Source organism: Arvicanthis niloticus, chromosome 15 (genome assembly GCF_011762505.2).
Source record: "Arvicanthis niloticus isolate mArvNil1 chromosome 15, mArvNil1.pat.X, whole genome shotgun sequence".
NCBI lineage: Eukaryota > Metazoa > Chordata > Mammalia > Rodentia > Muridae > Arvicanthis > Arvicanthis niloticus.
Window position 1 is genome coordinate 18,409,354 of NC_047672.1, and position 22,841 is coordinate 18,432,194.

General features: G+C 35.7%; 1 protein-coding gene across 1 annotated transcript in view; it reads right to left on the bottom strand.

Annotated features, from left to right (window-relative positions):
• The window catches only part of Cntnap2 (contactin associated protein 2), a 1,965,545-nt gene that overhangs the window by 1,220,134 nt on the left and 722,570 nt on the right, over positions 1–22,841 (bottom strand). Inside the window, exon 4 of the mRNA XM_034518882.2 lies at positions 2,830–2,977. Coding sequence (XP_034374773.1) covers positions 2,830–2,977 — 148 coding nt within the window. The remainder of the gene's footprint in view (positions 1–2,829; positions 2,978–22,841) is intronic.

A 22,841-nucleotide genomic window follows, 5' to 3' on the forward strand; every position in this document is an offset into this window, starting at 1 on the left:
CTTCCACTTTCAACAGAAGAACCAGTGGACCAAATCTTGTGAGTGTTTCATACAGATCGGCATATCTGCTTTGATATCATGATGATAGTAATACCTTGTTACATCTAAAGGATCAACTTCACCAACTTTCTGTATCTATGCCATCAGAAGCATTAACAGCCACTCCACAAAAATAATAAAAATCCTAAGATTTTAAAAACGTTTTATTTAAAACACAATATTTATCAATTTGTTTATTTATACAACAAAAGAGTAAAAAATTAACCTCAAAAATATGGTTATATCTAACAAATATTTTTATAAGTCACTCAGATGCTCTTTTGTCTCCTGTGTCCATAAGTACCAGAAGACACAGTAGGAAAGACCTTAATTTTGGGTGGGGTTTGTGTTGCTTCTCCCAATGATCTAACATCTCCTTGAAGTGCTACATTCTTCCAAAGAGCTAAATCTATTCTTCTTTTCATTATGTATGGAATATATGTGTATATGTATGTATATATGTATATAATGTGATGATCAAATAAAAGTAACATGTACATTCTTTTTAGATAATCTCTATGACCAGTTTATTCCATCCTTAAGGGTTTGCCTGTGAACTGAGAAGACACTATTTTGTTATCTTTGTGGTAGTGTTTGCAACAGTCTTTGCAACTAAATCCTTATAGACACGAAAGCTTTACATATTCTTTATCATAAAATATTAAGTGTTTCATTAATTTTAAGAAGCCTGCTCAAAAGAGAAATTTTGCCTTTAGTGGTCATAGTGACTGTTTATGTTTATAGATCTATAAGAAACAATAGAGTAAAATCTAAAGGTAGATTTTATGCAGAAAGCTGATATACCAGTCTTCCAACCCCATCTATTCCCAACATTTTCCCTCCTTGTAGAACTTCCTGGGAGAATAAAAATATATTATGCAAGAAATGTAATGTTATAAAGCTAGTGTTTGCAGATAGAATTTATTTTATTTAGCAGTTTCAAAAACGAAGCAATTTTAAAAGTGGCTTAGTGTTAGCATGACTTCACAAAGAAAATAAGTGAGGACGTATCTTCTTTAAAAGAATCCATCATCAAGTTTGACCTGAAGGAACTTTTGTAGCTAAAATTTTGACAAGGCAGACATCCTACGTAAGCAGAAAGATGTAAATAGAAATACAGGTAGATAAAGAGATCCAGAGGAATGGTGAGGAGGAGCCAAGGGAGAAAGAAAGGAAGAAAACAGGGCAGAAGAGAAAGAGAAATAGCTTAGTTCCTTATCTGCCGTCTTGATTTCTATAGTTTTTGTTTCCCACATACAACTATGTTCCAAAAATATTCAATATGAAATTACAGAAATGAAAAGAAATTTTAGGGTTTAAACACCTTTAATTTCACGATAATGGCTAGTTGTTCTGCTTCATCAATACTTCAAGTCTCTTATCATGTCTAATTTGTAAATTAATCTTGATCATAGATAAGTGTGCAAAGTAAAAGGCAGTTTATTTAGGAACCAACACTGCTCTACTTTTAAGCACCTACTGACACTCCTGTTGAAAATCTCCCTAGGACAAGAGGTGACCTACTGTATTGTAGGCAGAGAAAACAGCAGCCATCCACTGCACAAATTGACCTATTGAAATCATTAGAACTAGGCGGGACATGGTTATAAACTTTAAAAAAAAAAAAACTTTTAAAAAAGGTTGGAGTTAAAATACAATTAAATTAAAAGGAACTTTTTAATTGAAATTAAACTTACCAAAACACAAAATATAAATGATAACAAAACCCAGTGGTGCAGGTTAACATGCTAGCTCAGCAGGTAAACATACTTGCCGCCAATCCTGACAACCTAAGGTCTTCTTGACCATATGGTGGAAGAAGAAAAGCAATTCTAAAGAGTTGTTCTCTGACCACACACATACCCTAGACACACACATCACACACACACACACACACACACACAAACACACACACTCACACACACACTCACACACACACTCACATATATAATTTTTTTTTAAATCTTGAGAATTTCACTTGTTGCCTTTTAAAGTGAGAATAACAAGTGAAAGGAGACAGGTTGATCCAAAGGTCACCTTCCAAATGGATCTTCCTCCTTCACCAAAAGCCATAAGGGTAGATCTTAGGTAGATCGCCTCTTTTTAAATCATTCAAAAGAGTTCAATTTAACTAATAAGCCTCACTGTTTCAGTGTGCAGAGCAAAATACATTCTAACTCCTTGACTTTCTCAATTTCTTTTAAAATAACGTTTTCAACACAAGGTCTCATAAAACCTCAGCTCAGGCTGGTCACAAACTCACTATGTAAATGAGGGTGACGTTGCACTTCTGATTTACAGGCCTCTACATGCCTCGTGCTCAGATCATAGGCATTAACCACCACACCTAGTTATGTGGGGCTGAGAACAGATTTAGTACATGCTAGGCAGTATTCACCCCCTCAGCCCTCAGTTAATGTAGTCTTTATTCTTATATCATAAAAATTGAGAAAACGCCGGGCAGTGGTGACACACGCCTTTAATCCCAGCACTTGGGAGGCAGAGGCAGGCAGATTTCTGAGTTCGAGGCCAGCCTGGTCTACAGAGTGAGTTCCAGGACAGCCAGGGCTATACAGAGAAACCCTGTCTCGGAAAGCAAACAAACAAAAAACAACAAAAAATATTTGAGAAAACAACATAGTGCTATATACATGCATGCGTGTGTGTGTGTGTGTGTGTGTGTGTGTGTGTGTAATCATATTTTAAAGAGTATAAGCAACATTTAAAAATATTTGCTATTTCCCTGAAGATGATCCATGATGCAAACACAAACTGACACTTGACACTCACAGTAGGAGCAGCCATAGACTTCTGCACGCAGCCCTATGTGGCCTTCTCCGTTCCAGTCCAGGGGTACAATGCGTACATAACGGGCAACTACTGCATGCTGCAAGTCATGCCGGACCACACTGTCAGAATTGACGTTTCCTGGAAAAGCCTTTAACGAAAGAAAAAAAATATAACATTTTAAAACCTTTAAAGAACATCTCAGTGAGAATCATATACTTTGTGTAATAAATGAAACATATTTTCTTCTCCAGTGCCATCTGGATGTTACGGCTTCTTACATCAGAAACACCTGAAAAATAAAACTTTCATTTATTTATTTAAAAATGTATTGCTTTTAGGGGGATAGCTAAGGTGGCAAAACACTTGTCATGAGAGCTGAAGCATGTAGATTATTGGATCCCCAGAATTCATAAAATAAGTAAGCAGGTGAGGGGTCCTCCAGGAATCCCAGCACTCCAGAGGCACCGAGCGTTGGGAACCTCAGTGCAAGCTAGCTGGCTAGACCAGCAGCAGATGTGGGCTCCTAGGCCTGTGAGAACGTGTCTTGGAAAATAAAGTGGAAAGCGACAGTGAAAGAGAATCAACGTTGGATTTATACACACACGTAATACAACAAGATCGTGCTTACAAATGCAACACAATCAGTCACATTTGTGGGGGGAAAGGAAAAACAGCATTTTAATTGGGAAATGGGCTAAAGTAACCACAGATCCTCTTAAACACATTAACATCTTCCACAAAAATCATTAGGCTCCATTGTCATTTCACAATGACAGGTGTCTGGCATAGGTGAAACAGGCACATCTGTGGTGACAGTCTGTGAATCGCCTGGAGGTAAGTAAGCCTTTGGTGGTTTGGTTCTCTGACCTGTCCTTCAGTTTCTTTTCCAGGCAACCTGAAGAATACTGACTAACCTGAAGACATATAAAAAGATGGAGAAGGAAGTCTCCAGATACTGCATTCAAGCAGTAAACACCAGACAAAAGCTGCTGAAAATTTTGAGAAATATAAGATGACTAGCTCACCAAAGTATAGTGTAGCATTTCCTAAAGGTGAACTCAGTAGTTATGAAAAATATTAATTAATATGATGTTTTTTTCTAGATTCACTACAATATAACACTCAGTGCTTCTTTTCAGGCCCAAGTGCGCTTTGAGATTTAAAACACTATATTAACTGACATTTTGTTTTTCTTTTATTTTGCTTACTTATTTATTGAAAAGAATTTTCCATACAATACATTCTGATTGTGATTTGCATTACTGCAACTCCTCTCCAATCCTCCTCACCTCCTCAGCCACTGCAATCCACATTCTTTCTTTCTCTCTTACAGTAAAAACAGTCATCTAAAAATAATGAAATAGAATTAAATAAAATAAATAAATAAAATACCAGAATGAGACAAAATAAATTAACAGGAAAAAAAAAAGCAAAGAAAAAAGCACCAGAAATATATATAGCCACAGAGACACAGTGAGCTGTTTGCATATTCAGAAATCTGAAGTTTTAACCATCAGAGGGAGGTAAGTATTAGCACTCGTACTGTATATCAGACAGAGTGTTAAATATGTCTTAATATGATAGTTTTTAAAAACATAGGAAAACAGAGAGATGTACAGTTTAAAATTTAATAAAATAACCCAATATTTATATAACACATTATTATTTTTAAAAATCTATATTCTGCAACTAATTTTCCTAAGCATGCTAACTTCTTTAGCAACATTTGTGTTCACAGGGAGGAAGTGTGATGACTGGATGTGGAATGTCTAGACATGGGAAAACAGAGTAAAGTCAGAAGCTCGTGTATCCACTTGTTTTATTTGAAAGTTATATATTCAGAAAGAAATGTATGCTTTTTTCTCACTTAGGCACAATACAATTTACTTCAGTATTACATATTTGATTACAAAATTGAAAGTAGGACTGAGAATTTCTGTCCCCAATACTTTCATTGTAAAATTGGTGTCTGTCCTCTCTGCCACATGATCTATTTTGCTTGTCTATGTTACTTTTTATTTTTGTTTCTACAAATTATTCACATGATCAATATTTCCTTTATTGACTCACTTTTACCAAACATGCTTCCTTTGCAACCATCAGCATCAATATCTCCTCCATAGTTTGGATATACACAACATAAGCCTGAGAGGCACTGCTGATGGAAGTGAAGATTGCCCATTAAAGCTCCTTTTCCCTTTGTGATTAAATTGCCATTGGCCTGGGAAAGTATTTATATCCCTTGATTTCAGTCTTTCTCTGAGGACTGTAATTTTCATGTAAGCATGAAAATGGAAGAAATAAGACAAACACTAATTTTTACAAAAGACAATTTTGTAAAAATTAAGATTTGGGGTCAGCTTCAATGGTTGAAAGTTGCAATGGAATTTGAAGCTTTGTACTATAAAATGAGGCCATTCAAAATTCAACCTTCATTGAACAGATAGTATATAATAATAAGAGGTTCACAGAGGCTTAAGAAATCAGACAAATTTATTGTTGAAAGATGAAAAGTAAAAAAATCAATCTATAGCAACCTTTTGGTTACATGTTGTTGGAATTAGTTTTTGCTGGTATTGCTTTTCTTCTTTTGTGTGTGATTTGTATGCTTGCTCAGAGTAAGATATCTTTATTATTATCATTATTTTGATTAACACAGCAGTCATGTAACTCACAATGCTTTATAAGCACTAAGTAGCAATATAATATAATGCTTAATTGTTCTCTTGTTCTTAGACTGACAACCCTACAAACTGCACAAATACAGAGAAAAGATTATTTTTGAGTTACATTGTGAGTCCCTCACTAGATTAACTTCAAAATAATCAATTGTATTGGAATTTTTAATAATTAACAATTTTCCATGTATGATAATTATTTCTATGACTCAAATAGCAATACAGATTGTCCATGATGTTATGCAAAAGTTTCTATAAAGTACAAGACAGTATGTATTCTAGATTTTGTATTTTCATCCACTTCTCTGTCCCATGTTATCTGCACTTTAACAGCACACATAGATAGTGGATAATTTGATCTTCTTGTATTGCAAATGGATGTAAAAATGGGGAATAGACCACAGTTGACCCGTGTGGATGCTACATTTTACCAGCTTGTCTCCTTGAAGAATTTTACTTTTCCCTTTGGGGAAAGAGGTTAATGAAACAAACCAGCAGGTGCTGTAGCAATGTGATATGCCATCACCATCCAAAGAAACTCTGAACTGGAAATGCCTGGGCTGCTTTCAGACAGGACCCAAAAGTCAGTCCCCATTTTAAGACTTTACAGCTACTTGGCATTTAAAATTCAGTAAACAATTGAAAGAGTTTTAAATCATAGAGGCATGTAATTTATCAGACTGGAGATTTAGAAAGATTGTCTTTGTGGAATGTGTGAGCTAATGTTTTCTCTCCCTTGCACCACCATGGGGTCTGAGGTGTGACACGTAACATATTTTATGAATAGAATAAACATATTTAGTCCACATTAAAACTTCCAGTTGCTTTCAAGAGACCTTCCATTCAAAGCCATAATGTCAGGAGCCCGGTATAGGTATCCCCTGAGAGGCTCTGCCAGAGCCAGACCAATACAGACATGGATGTACACAGCCAACCATTGGACTGAAGTATGGGGACTTCAATGTGGAAGTTAGGGCAATGACTGTAGAAGCTGAAGGGGTTTGTAACCTCATAGGAAGAAAAACAATATCAACCAACCAAAACCCCCAAACTCCCAGGGACTAAGCCATCAACCAAAGAGTACACAGGGGTTACCCATGGCTCCAGCTGGATATGTAGCAGAGGATTGCCTTATCTGGTATCACTAGGAGGGGAATACCTTGGTCCTGTGGAGGCTTGATGAACCAGGATAGGAAAATGCTAGGCCACTGAGGCAGGAGTGGGTGGGCGAGTGGAGGAGCATCCTCACAGAGGCAGAGGGAGGGAGGAGGGGATGGGGGTTTGTGGAGGGGAAACTGGGAAGGGCGATAACATTTGGAATGTAAACAAATAAAATAACCAGTAGAAATGAAAAAAAAAAAAAGCCATAACATGTACAGCAATCTGATGAGACGTTGGGACTTAAAGATTTTGTTTAATTAAAATTGAGCCTACAATCTTTAGCCTTTGTGTAAATCGACATAGATAGGCCTCTTAGTGTTACTGATAGCAGTTAACTTAGGAAATTAGGAGGAAAAGAGGAGGAAAGCAATAACATCAAACATATGTGCTTCCTAATGTGGGCAATGGTCTGCCAGTGGAAAAAAATGCTCTAGTAGAAACAGTGTCTATTCATCACTCTGATATTATAAACCATGACCTCTACAATCATTTTCCCTCTATTTCTCTTTGTGATTCTAGTTTTTAATTTTCTCATTCCAACAATTTATAGTAAAGTTGAAAAATGGAGCTGCCATTGTGTAGCATCCTTATGAATTCCCAAGTTATTCCTTGTTGAGGGAGGTACATAGACTGTCATTCTTTGTGTGTTGGGTATCTTGTGTACTTTTTTCTTACTCTTCCTCTTACCCTGGCCTCTTACCCTGAAACCTCAACTCACTGTTTTTAATCCAGGTGGTCACACATACCCTGAAAGTACTTTCTGATTATAGGTATATTCCTGACTTCACTTTTCAAATCCCAGCTATACTAAGGTCATCTCATACAATTCTAGACTATATCTTTTTAGTGTGTCTGTATTTAATCCCTCAAGTACAGGGGCCAGTGGTCAACAGCTACCCATTTACTTCTTTGTGAAATGACTGAATAGAATCCTGTATGCCCCTCAATTCCTAGCCACTTATATATACATTCCTGTTATTTCTATTCTCTATTTATAGTTAATAAACCATATGCTTGATAATATTCCTATAAGAAAAAAAAGATCATGCTGTTCTGATTCAAGAAGACACCAGGGTAATGAATAAAAATTTTCCAGAGTTATGAGGTTGTCATTATAATTATGCAAAATAGCTGGAAATCACAGAATTATGGGAGAAATGGAAATGACCATGCAAAATTCAAAGGATATACACTTGCTGTAAAACAAAAATTAACTCTCCCATCTATCAACCCTAGTAAAGTCATACAGGGGAGCCACTTGAAGTTTGCTGAAAACACGCGTTTGGCTCATGACCCGATGAAAATGTGAGGCAAAGGTTGCAGAGCTCTACTGGCTTGTGAGAGGCAGCACTTTCTTTGGGGACAACTAGTCTTGACTCAGTAGAATATGCCTCCTCCTTTTAATTTTCTCAGCATTATGCAAGTTCCCTAATTGTTTTTATTTATTTTTACCATATAATTAGCTTTGCTGTGCTTTGAATGTAAGGCTAAGGACTTTTCCCCGGTTTCTTAGATCCAGGGTGATATTGGCAATATTTCCCTGTGCAACTTAAATATTGTAACATCAGTTGTTTTGCTGAGTAGTATTTTACTGTACAACCAAGAGAAAATAAGAATGTTTTAAGACGCACATAAAGCTGCGTCAAGCAGAACAAAAGTGAGCTTCAAAACTGCTAATTGATCCATGGTGAAGTCAAAAGTCAATAAATAATATCTTATTGAAAAATGATAAGTTAGTCCTAGTATATAGGGAAAAAGGGGCCTCTTCGAGTAGGATATTAGACAGAGTACTTTTAAGTTTTGAATAAATTTTTGTATACTATTTGGTTAAAGCAGTTATTTATATGCTACTTCAAAAATACATATTAAAAACCAACAATTAAGCATGCATATATATGGAGAAGTGCATGTGTGTCTCCATGCATGCATGTGTGCATGCATGCATGCATGCTTACATTGTGTGTGTATAGCTTTAACATCCCTTCTCACCTCTCTGGTTGAGATCAAGTGTAAAATGAGTTTCCTTCTATAGAAACACGTAGAGTGAGTTGAAGGATTCAGCTTACCTTTTACATAAAGTTCAACCATTTTCTTAAAGCTTAACCCTCCTGATACTAAGCACAACCAAATATCTCAAATTCTCATGCAAAAGAAATGATTTTGCACCAGAACACAATGTTCAATAACTGGTATAAAAGACTAGCACATGATTGCAATGGGGGTTCTTTCAAGCTTTCAGCAACGAAGCCCTATGGAAAAGTCCAAAACTTATTAAATAAACACAGTTTTACACTTTAACCAAAATGTTCAATCTAAGAATTCTGCTCCCTTCTAGTTGCTTCTCATATGTCTTTATATGGCATTTTGTTCTCCTCATAACTGAAGCAATTCAGGAAAGTGACAGATCTTGTCTTTGTAGTATGATTCAGCTTCTCTTGAAATTATGGTAATGACGTGAACATGAGAACACACTCATTGGAAAGGCGTTGTAATGTATCTTTTATATGAACAACTTAACATTGTCATGAGCACGCAAACACGGAAAGGGCCAAGTGTTGTTTAGTATGGGAATTAGTAGTAATTAAGCTAATTACTACTTTTAATTTTTGTATTCTAAAACCATAAAATCATTCATCTGGATAGCTTTATGCCATAAAATGTCAACATTTCTAATGCTAAATACATTGCTGATGAACATTTGTAATAGCTTTTTCAACTTAATATAAATATGTATTTTATTTAATATGAACATACAATTTGCCATTTTTACATTCTATTACATGATTAATATCCAGTAATGGTTTTAGAGATACCCAGTGAGGCAAAAAAAAAAAAAAAAAAAAAAAAATTCGTGGTGCTGCAGAAACTAATACTTCATCATGTATTTGAATATCTTTTAATGGGGTTAGGGAAGGAAAACCCTAATATAATACTTAAGTTATCTTCTTTCATTTTTATGAGTGTTAGTTTTCTACTGTTGTCTACTAAAAATATTTGCAGAGAACTGGCTTAGGCTACTCTTTGTTCTCTTTCAGAGTGTGAGCCTTATCCTTATGATTTTCATTTTCATTAAACAAAGTTTTTGTTTTGTCTGCTTGACTGTTTGGCCTGCATCTATGTGTTTGTGTACCACCTGTGTGCTGTGCTTCTGTAGCATCCCTTGAAATGCAACTTCAAGTCATTATTAGACATCATATAAGTGATGGGAATTGAACATTGAATCTGGGTCCTCTGCAAAAGCAGCCAATGCTCTTAACCACTGAACTTCCTTTCTTTTCCTGCTTCTTACCCTTTCTTATGACAGAAAACACATATTAGCAAAGAGAAGACAGTCTTTTGTTTGTTTGTTTTTAGTTTTAGATTTGTTGGACCTTACACCTAGTTAGTCACCTTTACGAAGCTTCCTCTTTGATCTATTAAGTTGCCACTACCATCATTAAACAGCGTAAATGTGTCCAATGGTTACATCATTCCTTCCCCATTTTCAAAAGTGAGATCATATTAATTATCCTCTTTCAATTTTATTTCCCGGAGTTTCAAAATATACTAAGTTGAAAATTCATCTCTTTAGAATTCTCTTAATTTTCTACTGCCTCAGCCTTCCGAAAGTTTGATCTTACTTTACTTTTCTAATTTTAATAAAACCAAATCTAGTTATTGCTTTTAAGCATCATTGGTCATTAGATAAATTCAAATTAAAATAATAGTAATACTGGCATTAGGGCTATCAAGTTTTAAGAAATTAAAAATATAAACACACTCTTGAAAACATAAAAGGACTATGAAAACAAATTTTAGTGGACTCTGCATTTATGTTAGAAATGTAAAAAGTTACAGTCAACTTGGCAAACAGTTTGGAAGCTCCATAAGCACAATCAACTATCACAGTAGTGAAGAAAACAGGAGAATTTTGTTTATATAAAAGTATGCATGTGGACTTGTCTATTAGCTTTAAATGCACACAGTTGACATTGTGTGTCAATTGACAAGTGAATAAATTAAGTTGGACAGCTACAACTGTCTTCTACCTGTTCCCCTTCCACAATCCATTAAGGAGTGATTCCCACTTGAACTGTCTTCCATCTTTCCGCATCTTTTATCCTCCTTGCTTCCCATTGTCCCCATTCTCATGTATTTTCTTTCCTTAAAAAAAAAACCTCTTTGTCTTAAAATAATAAGTAAAAGAAAAACCAAGTGTCATTCATTTCAGGTAAATCTAGGAAACCCCACTAAATTTTTTTAATCTGTTTTAATACATTCAATTGTAATACATACTTTATCTTAATCTCCCAAACGACTTCATATGCAGCTCTCTAGTCATCTTTTTCTCTTACCGCTATTCTCCAATATTAATGATTTAAAACTCAAGCCTCCTTTGTAAATTGTAAGAAAATCTGACTCTTATCATGGAAAACATGATATTTTTCATCCTTCAGGTGGTGATCTTATTTAGATTCTAGGACTAGGATGCCATGGTATCTGCTCTCCCATCTTCTGGCTCAGCCCAATTTCTGTCAAGGATCACTCACGTTAAAACAAGTATTGGAGATCAATTCCTTTAGCTCTATCTGTTGCCCCAAGTTGGTATTTGCAAAGTGGGCCAGCATTTTCAGCATTCTACCCTACATCTTTATTTGAGGAGGCAGGAGGGGTCAAAGCATAAGTAAAAAGATCTTCCCTCAGAGATCTCCAAAGCCTCCTTTTTTAAATTTCCTTCCGAAGTATGCTAACATTTCCATCCTCCTAGCCTCCTATGCTGGGATATCATATGAGGCTCCTCCTCTGACTCAGTCACTTTACATTGACAGGGGGGTGCCCCCACTTTCCAAGAACAGCTTCCTCTTTGAGAGGACACTGCGTTTTCTCAAATCTTCTTTATCCTTTTACAGATTTCTGTTTCTCTCTCTCTCTCTCTCTCTCTCTCTCTCTCTCTCTCTCTCTCTCTCTCTCTCTCTCTCCATCTGGTCTCTTTCTTTCTCAAGCCAGGGCGCATACTACAAGAGAAATCTCTTTAAATTAAAGTCTCAATTTGCATGAACTTAATTACTTTATCCAAAGTATAGATAGTTGCCTTTGTTTACATGTTGCCAACTCAATAAGTTAGAAAGAATAATTTGCACAATTATCACCCTTTGTTTTGTTTATAGGATGCTAAATGATTCACTTAACAGATTCTTCTTAACAAATTAGCAAAATTGACTTAGCTGAACAAATATATTTGTTTTATTGGTGCCTTATGGAGACACCAGTGTTAGCTTGAGTCAGACCTGTAGTAAGTACACAATTGCAGCTCCCAACTGACAGAAATCCTATATTGTATTCACATCTTTATTGCTTTCATTTTTGACCAATAGAAGATTAAGCATCTCTTCAGTAGAATGTTTGATATTCACACAGCTACACCCATGCTCTTTTATGCATATGAAAGGTTTCATTTTCTTTTTGAACTGATTTAATTTGTAACTACAAATAGATGACCATCATTTTAACTAACGTTGGAGCACATTTTACCCATCTAAGAAGGGAACTGAAAAGACACAAAAGGCTCTACAGCAAATTGCAAATAAACCAGTCCTCTGATGTGAAGATCAGCTTAAATGCTGTTCACTATAATCCTGTGTTATTTTTGTGTAAAGTCCCAGGAACAAGCAGATGTGCTAAATGACACACATTTGTTTAGGGCTAAGATGAAACTAAGAAGGAATGGGACTTGCTAGGCAAGCACATAGAAAGATTCTGCAAGAAAAAAGAAAAAGGAACCTGAGAGCTATTTGAAATCACACCTTGGAATAACTGACAATGAAAACAACCAAGTCTTAATAACGACTGAATTAGAAGAAAATGATGTTAATCAGGTCTACTTTACTCAATAGATCTTTGTAAAATATTCTATGGAAGCACTCATTTGGAAAGTAGCCATCCTGGCATCATCCTGGGTAGTGACAATAAGTAAACTAAACAAAACTTCTAACAGAGAAAAAGAGAGCATAAGCATAAAGCAAACGTTATCTGAGATTATATATTGATATATCTATATTTGAATGTCATTGGAAATATGAAGAAACTATTGCATGTGTTATAAAAATGTAATTATAAAGCTTTTATGAATCTTTTAAAATTTACACAAAGAAGAAACACATATCATTTCTAGTTTATCTGTTTTAGATTTTCTTAAATTCTGTTGTTTGTTATTAGTATGCAAACATAAATCTGTGATCTTTTATTTGTAAAGTTTAGATAGTAGTATTCTTAAGCCATGTCTTTCTGCTCAGTAAAGATATATTTACCTGTTTTACAAAGACACTTATATATTACAATGTTTTTTTATGAAAGTCAGAATTGAATTGTTTTATTCAAGAACTCCCAAGCAGAGTAAATAAATTACACTTTCAAGCCTTGAAAATTTATCAAGTGAACACATATATTGAGTTATCTTAGCTATTTAGATGCCATTTCTACACACATTTGAACATTGGAGAAGTTTAGATTTTAAGTCAAATTGAAATCAGTTTGTTTAAGATTTTTTTCCTTTCTATCTTGAAATGATTTTCAAGTCACAAAGCAGTTGTACAAATAATATGGTGAAAAATGTCCTTGTAGTTTCTAATGGTCATTAATTACTATTCAATCATCAAAGCCAGGAATCAGACATGGTAACAGTATTGTTAACTAAACCACAGAGTTTGTCAAGTTAAAAGTGCTCCTATCATCATCATTATCATCATCATCATCATCATCATCATCATCATCATCATCATCATCATATGTGGTTTTTGTAGCACAAGCTGGCCTGGAAGTCTTGATTTTCCTCCTGCAGTCTCAGGGGTAACTTGTGTGCCCCATCGTTTACATTTAAATTTAGCTATTTTTTTTTTTTTTTTTTTTTTATGTAAAACTCATTTTCTTTGTTCACTTGGCTGGTATGTGTAAGCTTTGTCATTCATAGTTTATCATAACTATTGCCACTACTATAATTATGATATGGAAGTTACATCATTTGAAAGTCATATTCTTCTGATATTAAACCTAACATTACAAATTGATGGAATGTGCTTAGAGAAAATCAGTTTTGCTTTTACTTGAGAGTTTGATTCATACTATTGTGGTGTATTATTTTCTTTCTCATCTCATGATTTAGTGTCTTAGTCTTTCTATTGCTGTGACAAAGTACTATGATAAAAAGCAACTTGAGGAAGAAATAACGATTTCATCTTACAGTCCGAAGTCTATCATCCAAGGAAAATAGAGTAAGAACTCAAGACAAGACCTTGAAGGCAGGACCCGGAGCCAGGAACCTGGGAACAGGAATTGAAGCAGAGGCCATAGAGGAACACTGCTTAATATAGCTTCCTCCTCATGCTTGCTCAGTATGCTTTTTCTGTGGTATCCAGAACCATCTGCCCAGGAGTGGCACCATCTAAAGTTGGCTAGGCTTAATCATTAATAACACATGTACCTTATAGGCTTACCCAGAGACTAGTCTTATGGAGGAATTTTCTCAAGTGAACTTCTCTTTTCAAATGACTCTAGTCTGTGTTATGTTAATAAAACAAACAAAAACAAAAACAAAACAAAAACCTATCCAGTATATATATAGTTTGTGACTTTTGCTGGTTTAAATACTGGAACCCAAGTATTTTATTAAGCATAGAAAGGAGATAAAATATGCTGTTTGTTATTAACACAGCAACCTAAGTTGAAATGGGAAGAAGGATATAATACAGTATTTGGGAAATGAAGACGGGAGAAAAATAGTAGCTTATCTCCAGCTAAGTCTCATACATGCTTATGCACACTAGGGAACAAAGAATTTTGTGTAATGGAGAAAAACAATCTGCAAGGATAAGCATTTTCTAAGCATTGCTTCAATGGTGAAACCAATAGCTTGACACCACAAGGGCTCATTTGTGTCTCTACTGATGACTGCAGGTTTTCTGAGAAGGCAGCTGCTAAGAAAGTAATACCTAGGGAGTAAAAGAGCCTATAAGTCATGATGAGTGAGTGTAGGGCCAAGAAGGGAAAATAACAGCAACTAGCTAAGCAGTTGGGAATGACTAGATCCTCAGCCTCATGACTACAACTGGTCGTTAGAAGTTCAGAAGAAGGGATGAAAGCAAAACAGAAGGCATCATGCAACAACATGCAGAGTCTTTGTGACTGTGGACACACTGCACCCTTAAAAATCAGTGTGGACATCCTGGATGCTATGATGTTTTCCAGTTCTATAAGATATCAAAGGAGTAACCAGACCTAAGGATGCATGAAAACCCTCAGCAGTGTTTCTTGCAAAGTCAGACTGATCTACATCTAATTAAAAATAAAATTTTAGTGAAAAATAGAAAATGCTAAATATCATAAATGGTTTCTTGCAATACTGAAATCTTCATGACGTAGTTTTCTTCAATAAAGTAAAATTTCTAATCAAATGTAGGCACAATTAGTAAAGTAAAACATATGAAATCTAAAACTTCCCCAGCTGTGGGGGATGTGCCCTATAATTGAATGCTAAGACCCTGAAAGTCATACTTCATTATGCCAGTATTAATGAAGAAATGAAGAGGGCAGCATTTTGTATCATAGCATCTAGGGTATAAGGCATTTATTTAAACTATCTCTGCAACCTGAATAGATGGTATGAATGGTTAATTTCAAAGATTAACTTGTTTTTACTTTCTACTACAAAGAGTAAAACTATAGTGTAGTCCCATGCAAAATGGCCATCATTGTGATATCTGATGAATATGAAATAATAATGGACTTTCCTGAGAAAGTGAATGTCCTTGAACAGGTTTTCATTGTAAAGGAACAAATAGAAAAGCTGTACAACAATGATTAAATAATGGAACACTCTGTATAAATATGTTATTCTGAATAGAATTAAAACTAAGTTTATTGTGTGATTATCTTTTCCATTCCAGTGTGTAAATCTAAACCAGGGATTTGAACAAGCTAGGTTTATGATCTGGCACAGATTAATCTCCAGCCCTACTCAGTCTACTCTTGACTAAAATCTTTTATACCACACACGTATAGATATTACTAATCAGACTCAGTGAGTTGTATTTTACAAAGTTGAAAAAAATTATGGAAAGAGAGGACATGAAGAAGACTGGAGAGGAGGAAGAGGGGAAAAGAGATGGATGATAACTAATATGTTATAATCATGAATTTCTTGAAGAATAATAAATAAAATTAAAAGAAATGGGTTAACATAATAATGATCCCCAGAGATCTTTTGACATATAGAGTAATAAAAATATTAATTAATTATATATGTATATATAACATATATATGTATATGAATTATAGATCAAAACATTTATATAGAGCAAAATCTTAGCTCACTGAGAAATTTTGCTAGGAAAATGTGACTATATTTCATGGGATACATTCAGAGTAACTTCTGGAGGTTTGGAAGTCAGTTGTCTAAATGTGTATTTCTGGAGTAGTAGACTTTTTAATGCTGAGAGAAGATCTAGAGGTTATTGTAGATTATGTCTGGCAGAGCGGCTCATTCTGCTCTTACAGTGAAGGCAGAAAAATAAAATGGAATTTGAGACTTTATCTCTGTGTAGTAAAATGCTACTGAGCTACTGTTCTAGTCAGCAAACTGCAACAATGAAAAAAGTATTATCCAGTCTAGATAGGACTTGCAGAAGAACCCCAAATGTTAGTAGATTGTAGAATCTTCCTATAAAGAGCAGTCTGAATAACATGAATTTCAATTAAAGATGGGGAAACACAGGTACCCAGCAACATATATTCATTTCTAAATAGTGCTTTCTATGTTATACAAAAGAGTTCTATCTTCTGTATGTTGAAACCTAAGGTGTGCTTGATGAAAGCAAATTGTTATCAGATTTTTTGATACATGCAGCTCAGTCAGAAGAATTATGTGATTTTTGTGGGCTATAAACAATATTGAGAGCGATAAAAAGTGTGTATGTACCTGTGTGTAAAAACATAAGTAGTATATGAACTTTGTTTTGCTGTATATGTATATAAAATTATATATACACACACACATTTATATTACAAAGTGAATTATAATGATGGGCTAATGGGCACAGGAATTTTGATTAACACCACAAGGTACAGGGACTCAGAAGGTAGTTTCCTCCTTTCTTTGGCTTTGGCACAGTGAAAAACAGTATTTTAATGGCAACCTTGTTTAGAAAACCGGTGACACTGTGGGAAATGAGGAATGTACTTGAGCTACATGTTCTCTACATTCCCACTGGACCCAGCCTCTTTGAATATATAGACCACAGTACAATGAGAGTGGAACATTAGTGATGTTATCCTCCTTGGGTATATGGAACACAATACAGCAAGGGTATAACGTTATTGACATTATGCATCAGATAGATTGTCTCTCTAAAATCTTCAGATGACAGACTTAAGTGGGTGAACTCTAATTACCTAGAACTATGTCTATCAGGGAGCTTGGCCCAGTAGTTCTGGATATGACCAGTGGTCCAATAAAACAGTTATTCATTGAGTACATGTCATAGCCTGGTGACACTTGTCATTTCAGGACAGACAGCGGTAACAGCATTACTTTTCTATTGTATTGCTATCATATCCCTAATAGGCATTTGAGCTCCAGTTACTCATGGTTTCAGCCAAGTCTGTACAGTAACAGATGAATGTTCTACAATAGACGACGTGAATCTTCAAAAACAGTTCATGCAAACATTTACATGTAATTTCATTTAGGTTTATTGTGTGTGTGTGTGTGTTGTGCACTTATTAGTGTAGATATATATGTGTGCATGTAGGTGCAATGTACTTGTCCACATGGCTGTGGAGGCCAGAGGGCAATGTTGGATATTACTCCTCAATTATTACCACTGTTTGGTTTTGAGACATGGTCTCTAGGTGAACCTGAAGCTCATCATGTTGGCTAAACTGGCTGCCCAATGAACATGAAGGATCCACGTGTCTCTGTCTGACTTTCATCAATTGGATTACAAGTGTTAGCCTGACAAATGTTTTTTGTTGTTTGTTTGTTTGATGTAAACTCCAGGGATCCAAACTCAGGTCCTCAAGCTGTTTTTCTTCCTTTTTTCATTTTTTTCTTTTCGCTTATACATAATGAAATACATCTCTCGCTATGTGTAAGTATGTAAAAGCTTTCTGTGAGTACTGAACACAGAACAAGTAAAAAACTTACCGTGATCACCATCCTCTAAGCACTGTTTCATCCACACCATGCCACACCATGCCACACCATGCCACACCATGCCACACCATGCCACACCATGCCACACCATTTATATTTTTATTTTATGTTCTTCACTTAGTCATTTTCTCATTTTATTTACGATATTCAAAGCCCCCACTACTGTCGCTTCTCTATCCAACCAGCAGACAGGAACGATGACGCAGCAGTTTATTCAGGAACCCTTTACAGTCTTCTCTCTGGAAGCCCCCATCCCCTTAACGGCAGTCCTTTTATCTCCATGCCTGTCCCATTCAGAACCTGCCACGTAAGCATGACTCATTGGTGCATGTCAAATGGCCCAATTCTGCATGGCAGCGAGTCTGCGCAGTAGTTCTGCGGACGTGGCTCTGTCAGGGAAAAGAAACTGTGCTGGAAACTCTGCAGGCTGCACCTACTCTTCACACACTACTTAAACCCTAGCAATCATTACAGAACTACATAAACTACTAGCTCATTTTAGACACTATTTGAACTAGAACTAATAAGTTTCATGTCTTTCATTAGGCCTAAAATGTTCTGCTTTGCACTTCAGATTTGACAAGCTTGACTTATTCTTGTGTTATATTTAAGACAGATCAAGCAGAGATGAATCATATTTATTTATATTTCTTTTTTCCAGCTTTTGGCCTGCCTTGTGATACAGATGGTCCTTGTGTGTAAAATAAGCTAACAATGCATTGGTAAAAAAGATGCTGCCAATGACATTTTTTTTTTTAATACTGGCACCTTTACTGTTATATCAAACATACTTGAAATTTAACATTTAAGAAAATCCTTTTAGAGAAAAATATGTAGAAAATGATGCAAGTTGTATATGTATTAGTGGTGGGTTCAGCTTTCCTTTGGCTTTTGTTGTGAATGATTTTAATTGCATTTGCAATTTTTGAGACTTCAGAGCTGTCACAGATCTACCTAACATTCAGTCAACTGATACATTCCTTTGTTGACTGTTAGAAAGACTATACCAGAGAATATGACCCCAAGGAGAAAGCAGAGAACAGGTACATTTAGAAATGGGTTTGGAAACTCACTTAAAGCAGTCATCTTGAATAAAAAACATACTGGCATATTTTTAAGCACCATGAAGAATTTAACATGTGTATTTGTAAATGTGAATGACTGCTTAGTAGTTCTTAGGAAATAGGCTATTTTAATACTTGATAAAGATTTGCATTTACTTCTTTCTATCCCTTGATTACGGTGTTTTGTATTTATTTAATTATTTTGTGATAGGGTCTCACCATATAATCCTAGTTGTACTGGAACTCACTAGATCAACTGGGCTGGCTTTTAACTCACAGAGATCTGCCTGCTTCTCCCTCTTGAGATCTTGGAAGAAAGACATAAATGATCATATTTAGCCACGTGCCAAATATCATGCATTTTTATCATGCATTGTTTTTTTACTTAGAAGTAACTTGAAGCCGGGCAGTGGTGATGCACGCCTTTAATCCCAGCACTTGGGAGGCAGAGGCAGGCAGATTTCTGAGTTCGAGGCCAGCCTGGTCTACAGAGTGAGTTCCAGGACAGCCAGGGCTACACAGAGAAACTCTGTCTCGAAAAACAAAAAATAAACAAACAAACAGAAGTAACTTGAAAACAAATTATTAGTAAGTAGGTACCATAATATTGAGTTATTCAAATGACCAAACATATAGCTTGTCTTCAACAGATTATTTTTATAAATTATCTGCAAGGAGTTAATATTCATTTCACTTTTAACAAATATAGCTTAAAAATATTTGGTCATTTGTAGAAGGAGATGGATATGGGTCTCCATATCAAACATGCATTTTTCCCCATCCTGTTTGGGGAACCATAGTCCTGTTTCTTTGCTTAAGTGCCTTGTTATCCACACAGATGGCAATTTATTTACTTGGCTCAGACAGTCAGTTTCTAAGACAAAATTCTTGAAATTGATTGTGACCTTCAAGTTATAATATCAAGGGGGTTCATAAACATTATTTGAAGTAATGAATTTTTCCCCTCAGAAGTAACTGTGAATATATTTTTTAATGATTTTCCAAACATAAATATCTCTGAATAAAGCATGGGTGAGGAAAACATTTGTTTGCTTTTACTCTTTCTGTTAGTGCTTTCCATAGTGAAGCTATCCCTTCAGGGATGGGAGATGGCTCAGCGGTTAAGATCACTTGCTCTTCTGGAAGAGAATCTAGTGTCAATTTTTGGAACCCACATAGTGGCTCACAATTGTATGTAATTCCAATTTCTGGACATCCTAAACCTTTTTCTAGCCTCTATGGGCATCTAGCATATGTAAAATAGTATAGATACACACATACATACCATACATACATACATACATACATACATACATACAATCACTCATACATGTAAAACAACAACAAAAGAATCCTTTAAAAGGTAACTGCTCTCTAGTTAAAGCTCCAGTGAACTGTGTAAGAGATATTGAAAACCAACATTGATTTCAACAAGTCAACAATCATTTGTTGTGCATGCTGACGTAACATGGTGTGATGGAGCCAGGGAGGGCTTAACAGATGAAGAGAGTTGGATAATAGTTTTTATCCGATAGAAATATACTGCCTTGCAGAACATTGAACAGTTTCTCCTATAATATAACAAGCCAATATCAACTTTCTTATTTCACTGACTATATTCTTCCATATCTTTACATTAAAATTATAAACAATGTTTATTTACTTTTATTTAATGTGTATGGCTGCTATATCTGTATGTATGACTGTGTACCATGTACATACAGCAACTACAGATGTCAGAAGAGAATATCAGATCCCCTAGAACTGTAAATAATAGCATTACAAGCTTCCATGTGCATTCTGAGAATTGCATCTGGGTCCTCTGTAAGAGCAGCCAGTATTCTTATGCACTGAGACACCTCTTCAGTTCTGTGTTCATATTTTAAATCAGCTCTAGATTCCTGCTGCTTTCCACACTAATGATTAAACAGATAATTAATATATGCTTACTATTCACTTACAAAGGAATCATGTTTTTAAAAACATGTTTGAATTTATATTTGAAAATAGATGATAAAAAGAGTTTTTTAGGTTGGGCCTGAAATGGCCAGGTAAGCCTGAGACAAACCCCAGTCTGGTGCCTTAGGGTAAATCACACCAAAGACAACTCTGACCAGTGCTATGTGGCATTGGTGGGCCATAGCACTCCTGCGATAACCACAGACACCCAGAGGCCTCAGGTGCTGCTAGGATGTTCAAGTAAGTGGTAGAGAGATGGAAGAGAAGCAGAAGGTTATGGACACAATGAAGAGAGATGAAACCAGAGACATGAGGGTAGTAAAAAACAGTCTAACATTAATATTCAGTGATGTTACCTGAGACCATGGTGAGGCCTTATTCTGTCCTGCCACAGAGGGCCTTATATGGGTCCATGGCTCTGCAGCAAAGCAGGTAGGTTACCACAAAAAGCTAGACAGATATTCCTCTATGCCAAAATCATGTGCTTTTTTTTCTGGTTAGACCCCTACTAGGTTCTAGGAAAATATCATGTTCCATTTTCATTTCCCAAAGAAAGTTTATAGATCTCAAGTTTCCAGCTTCCTGGGATATCAGAGTAGCCAAATATCCCTCAAACTGTTTAATGGGTACACCTAAACTAGATGTGTCCTCCTCAGTTCCCTCATATTATACATTCTTACCACAGACTTCCTTCCCCTACTCTTGCCTCCCAAGAATCAAAAATAGCTTTGCATCATCTTCTGGCTAGAACCTTAACCATCTACTGAGATCTGTAAGAAGGGACCTTGCACTCTGCTGCATGGACCTGGAATCTCATCAGAAGCACAACCACTAAATGGAATTTCACAGGGACCTAGACTTATGGCAAAGTCTTCAGTGTGCTGTTTTGGACATGTCCAACTGTCTATGGTGATACTAATTCTTTTAATAAACTTCTTATCCATAAGAACAATCTTGTTAGTATCTCATCTAAATGCCGACTGAGACATTTCTTGTCCTTGTTTCAACACTAGCTTGCCCCTTTGAGGACATGTGACATTCATATGTTATAACATCTTGCTGTGCAATGTCTGTAGGTAGCTAACTTTCTCAATTCCCATTAGAGGATCTACTTTAACATATTTGCGGTGCTATTGTTTAAATCCTCTTGTCTATGGAAAAATAGCCAGAAGTGTTGCAGACTAGTGTGTATTTTAGACATCTGAATCTTCTTTTAAAGATAATAACTGCCCTATTCAAAGCTGTCTCCAGATATGACATGTTTGATAATCTCAAATTTGAAAACTGAATCTTAGACATTTTGGCAAATACATGAGAAAATACTTTAAGATTGGACTATCTATCAATACACCTTCAAGGATTAGCTGTAAGTCCTCCATATGCAAACCATTAGTACTGAAAATCTCTAAGGAAAAAGTGGACAGTAAAGCTTTGCAATCATTCAAATCACAGACATTACTGTATGGTTTTAAGGTTTTTTTATTTCACATATCATCCTTAACCTACTCCGGAATGGGAAAGAGACTGGAGAATTTCAATCCCAAAAAAGCAGTCTTTTACACTGGATCTCTCTCAGATATTTCTCAAACTGTTAATTTCATAAAAACATGGACATAGAACTCAGAACTAAGGTGTTTGACTTTCAACACCACCTAGATAACAAGTAGACTGTTGTTTAAAAACTTTATTGCTCACTGGTTTTCCTGTCTCCTGCATGAGAATGGTCATGTTTGCTAAAGTTAGCAGAGAAGTGTGAACAAGGTTTTAAAATGCCATAGCTTTCAAACTGCTGGGATCCAGATAGTAAGTTGCAGACTTTCCTGTGTTCAGCGGAGGTGAGCATAGCACAGTGGAAATAAGGTTAGTGCCTCTGACATGCTCAGTTAGAGCAGACATGGAGTGTTTATTTTCACGTCCATTGTTTGCTTTGAGAAACAACAGGTGATTTGCCCTTGGAAGGAAGCA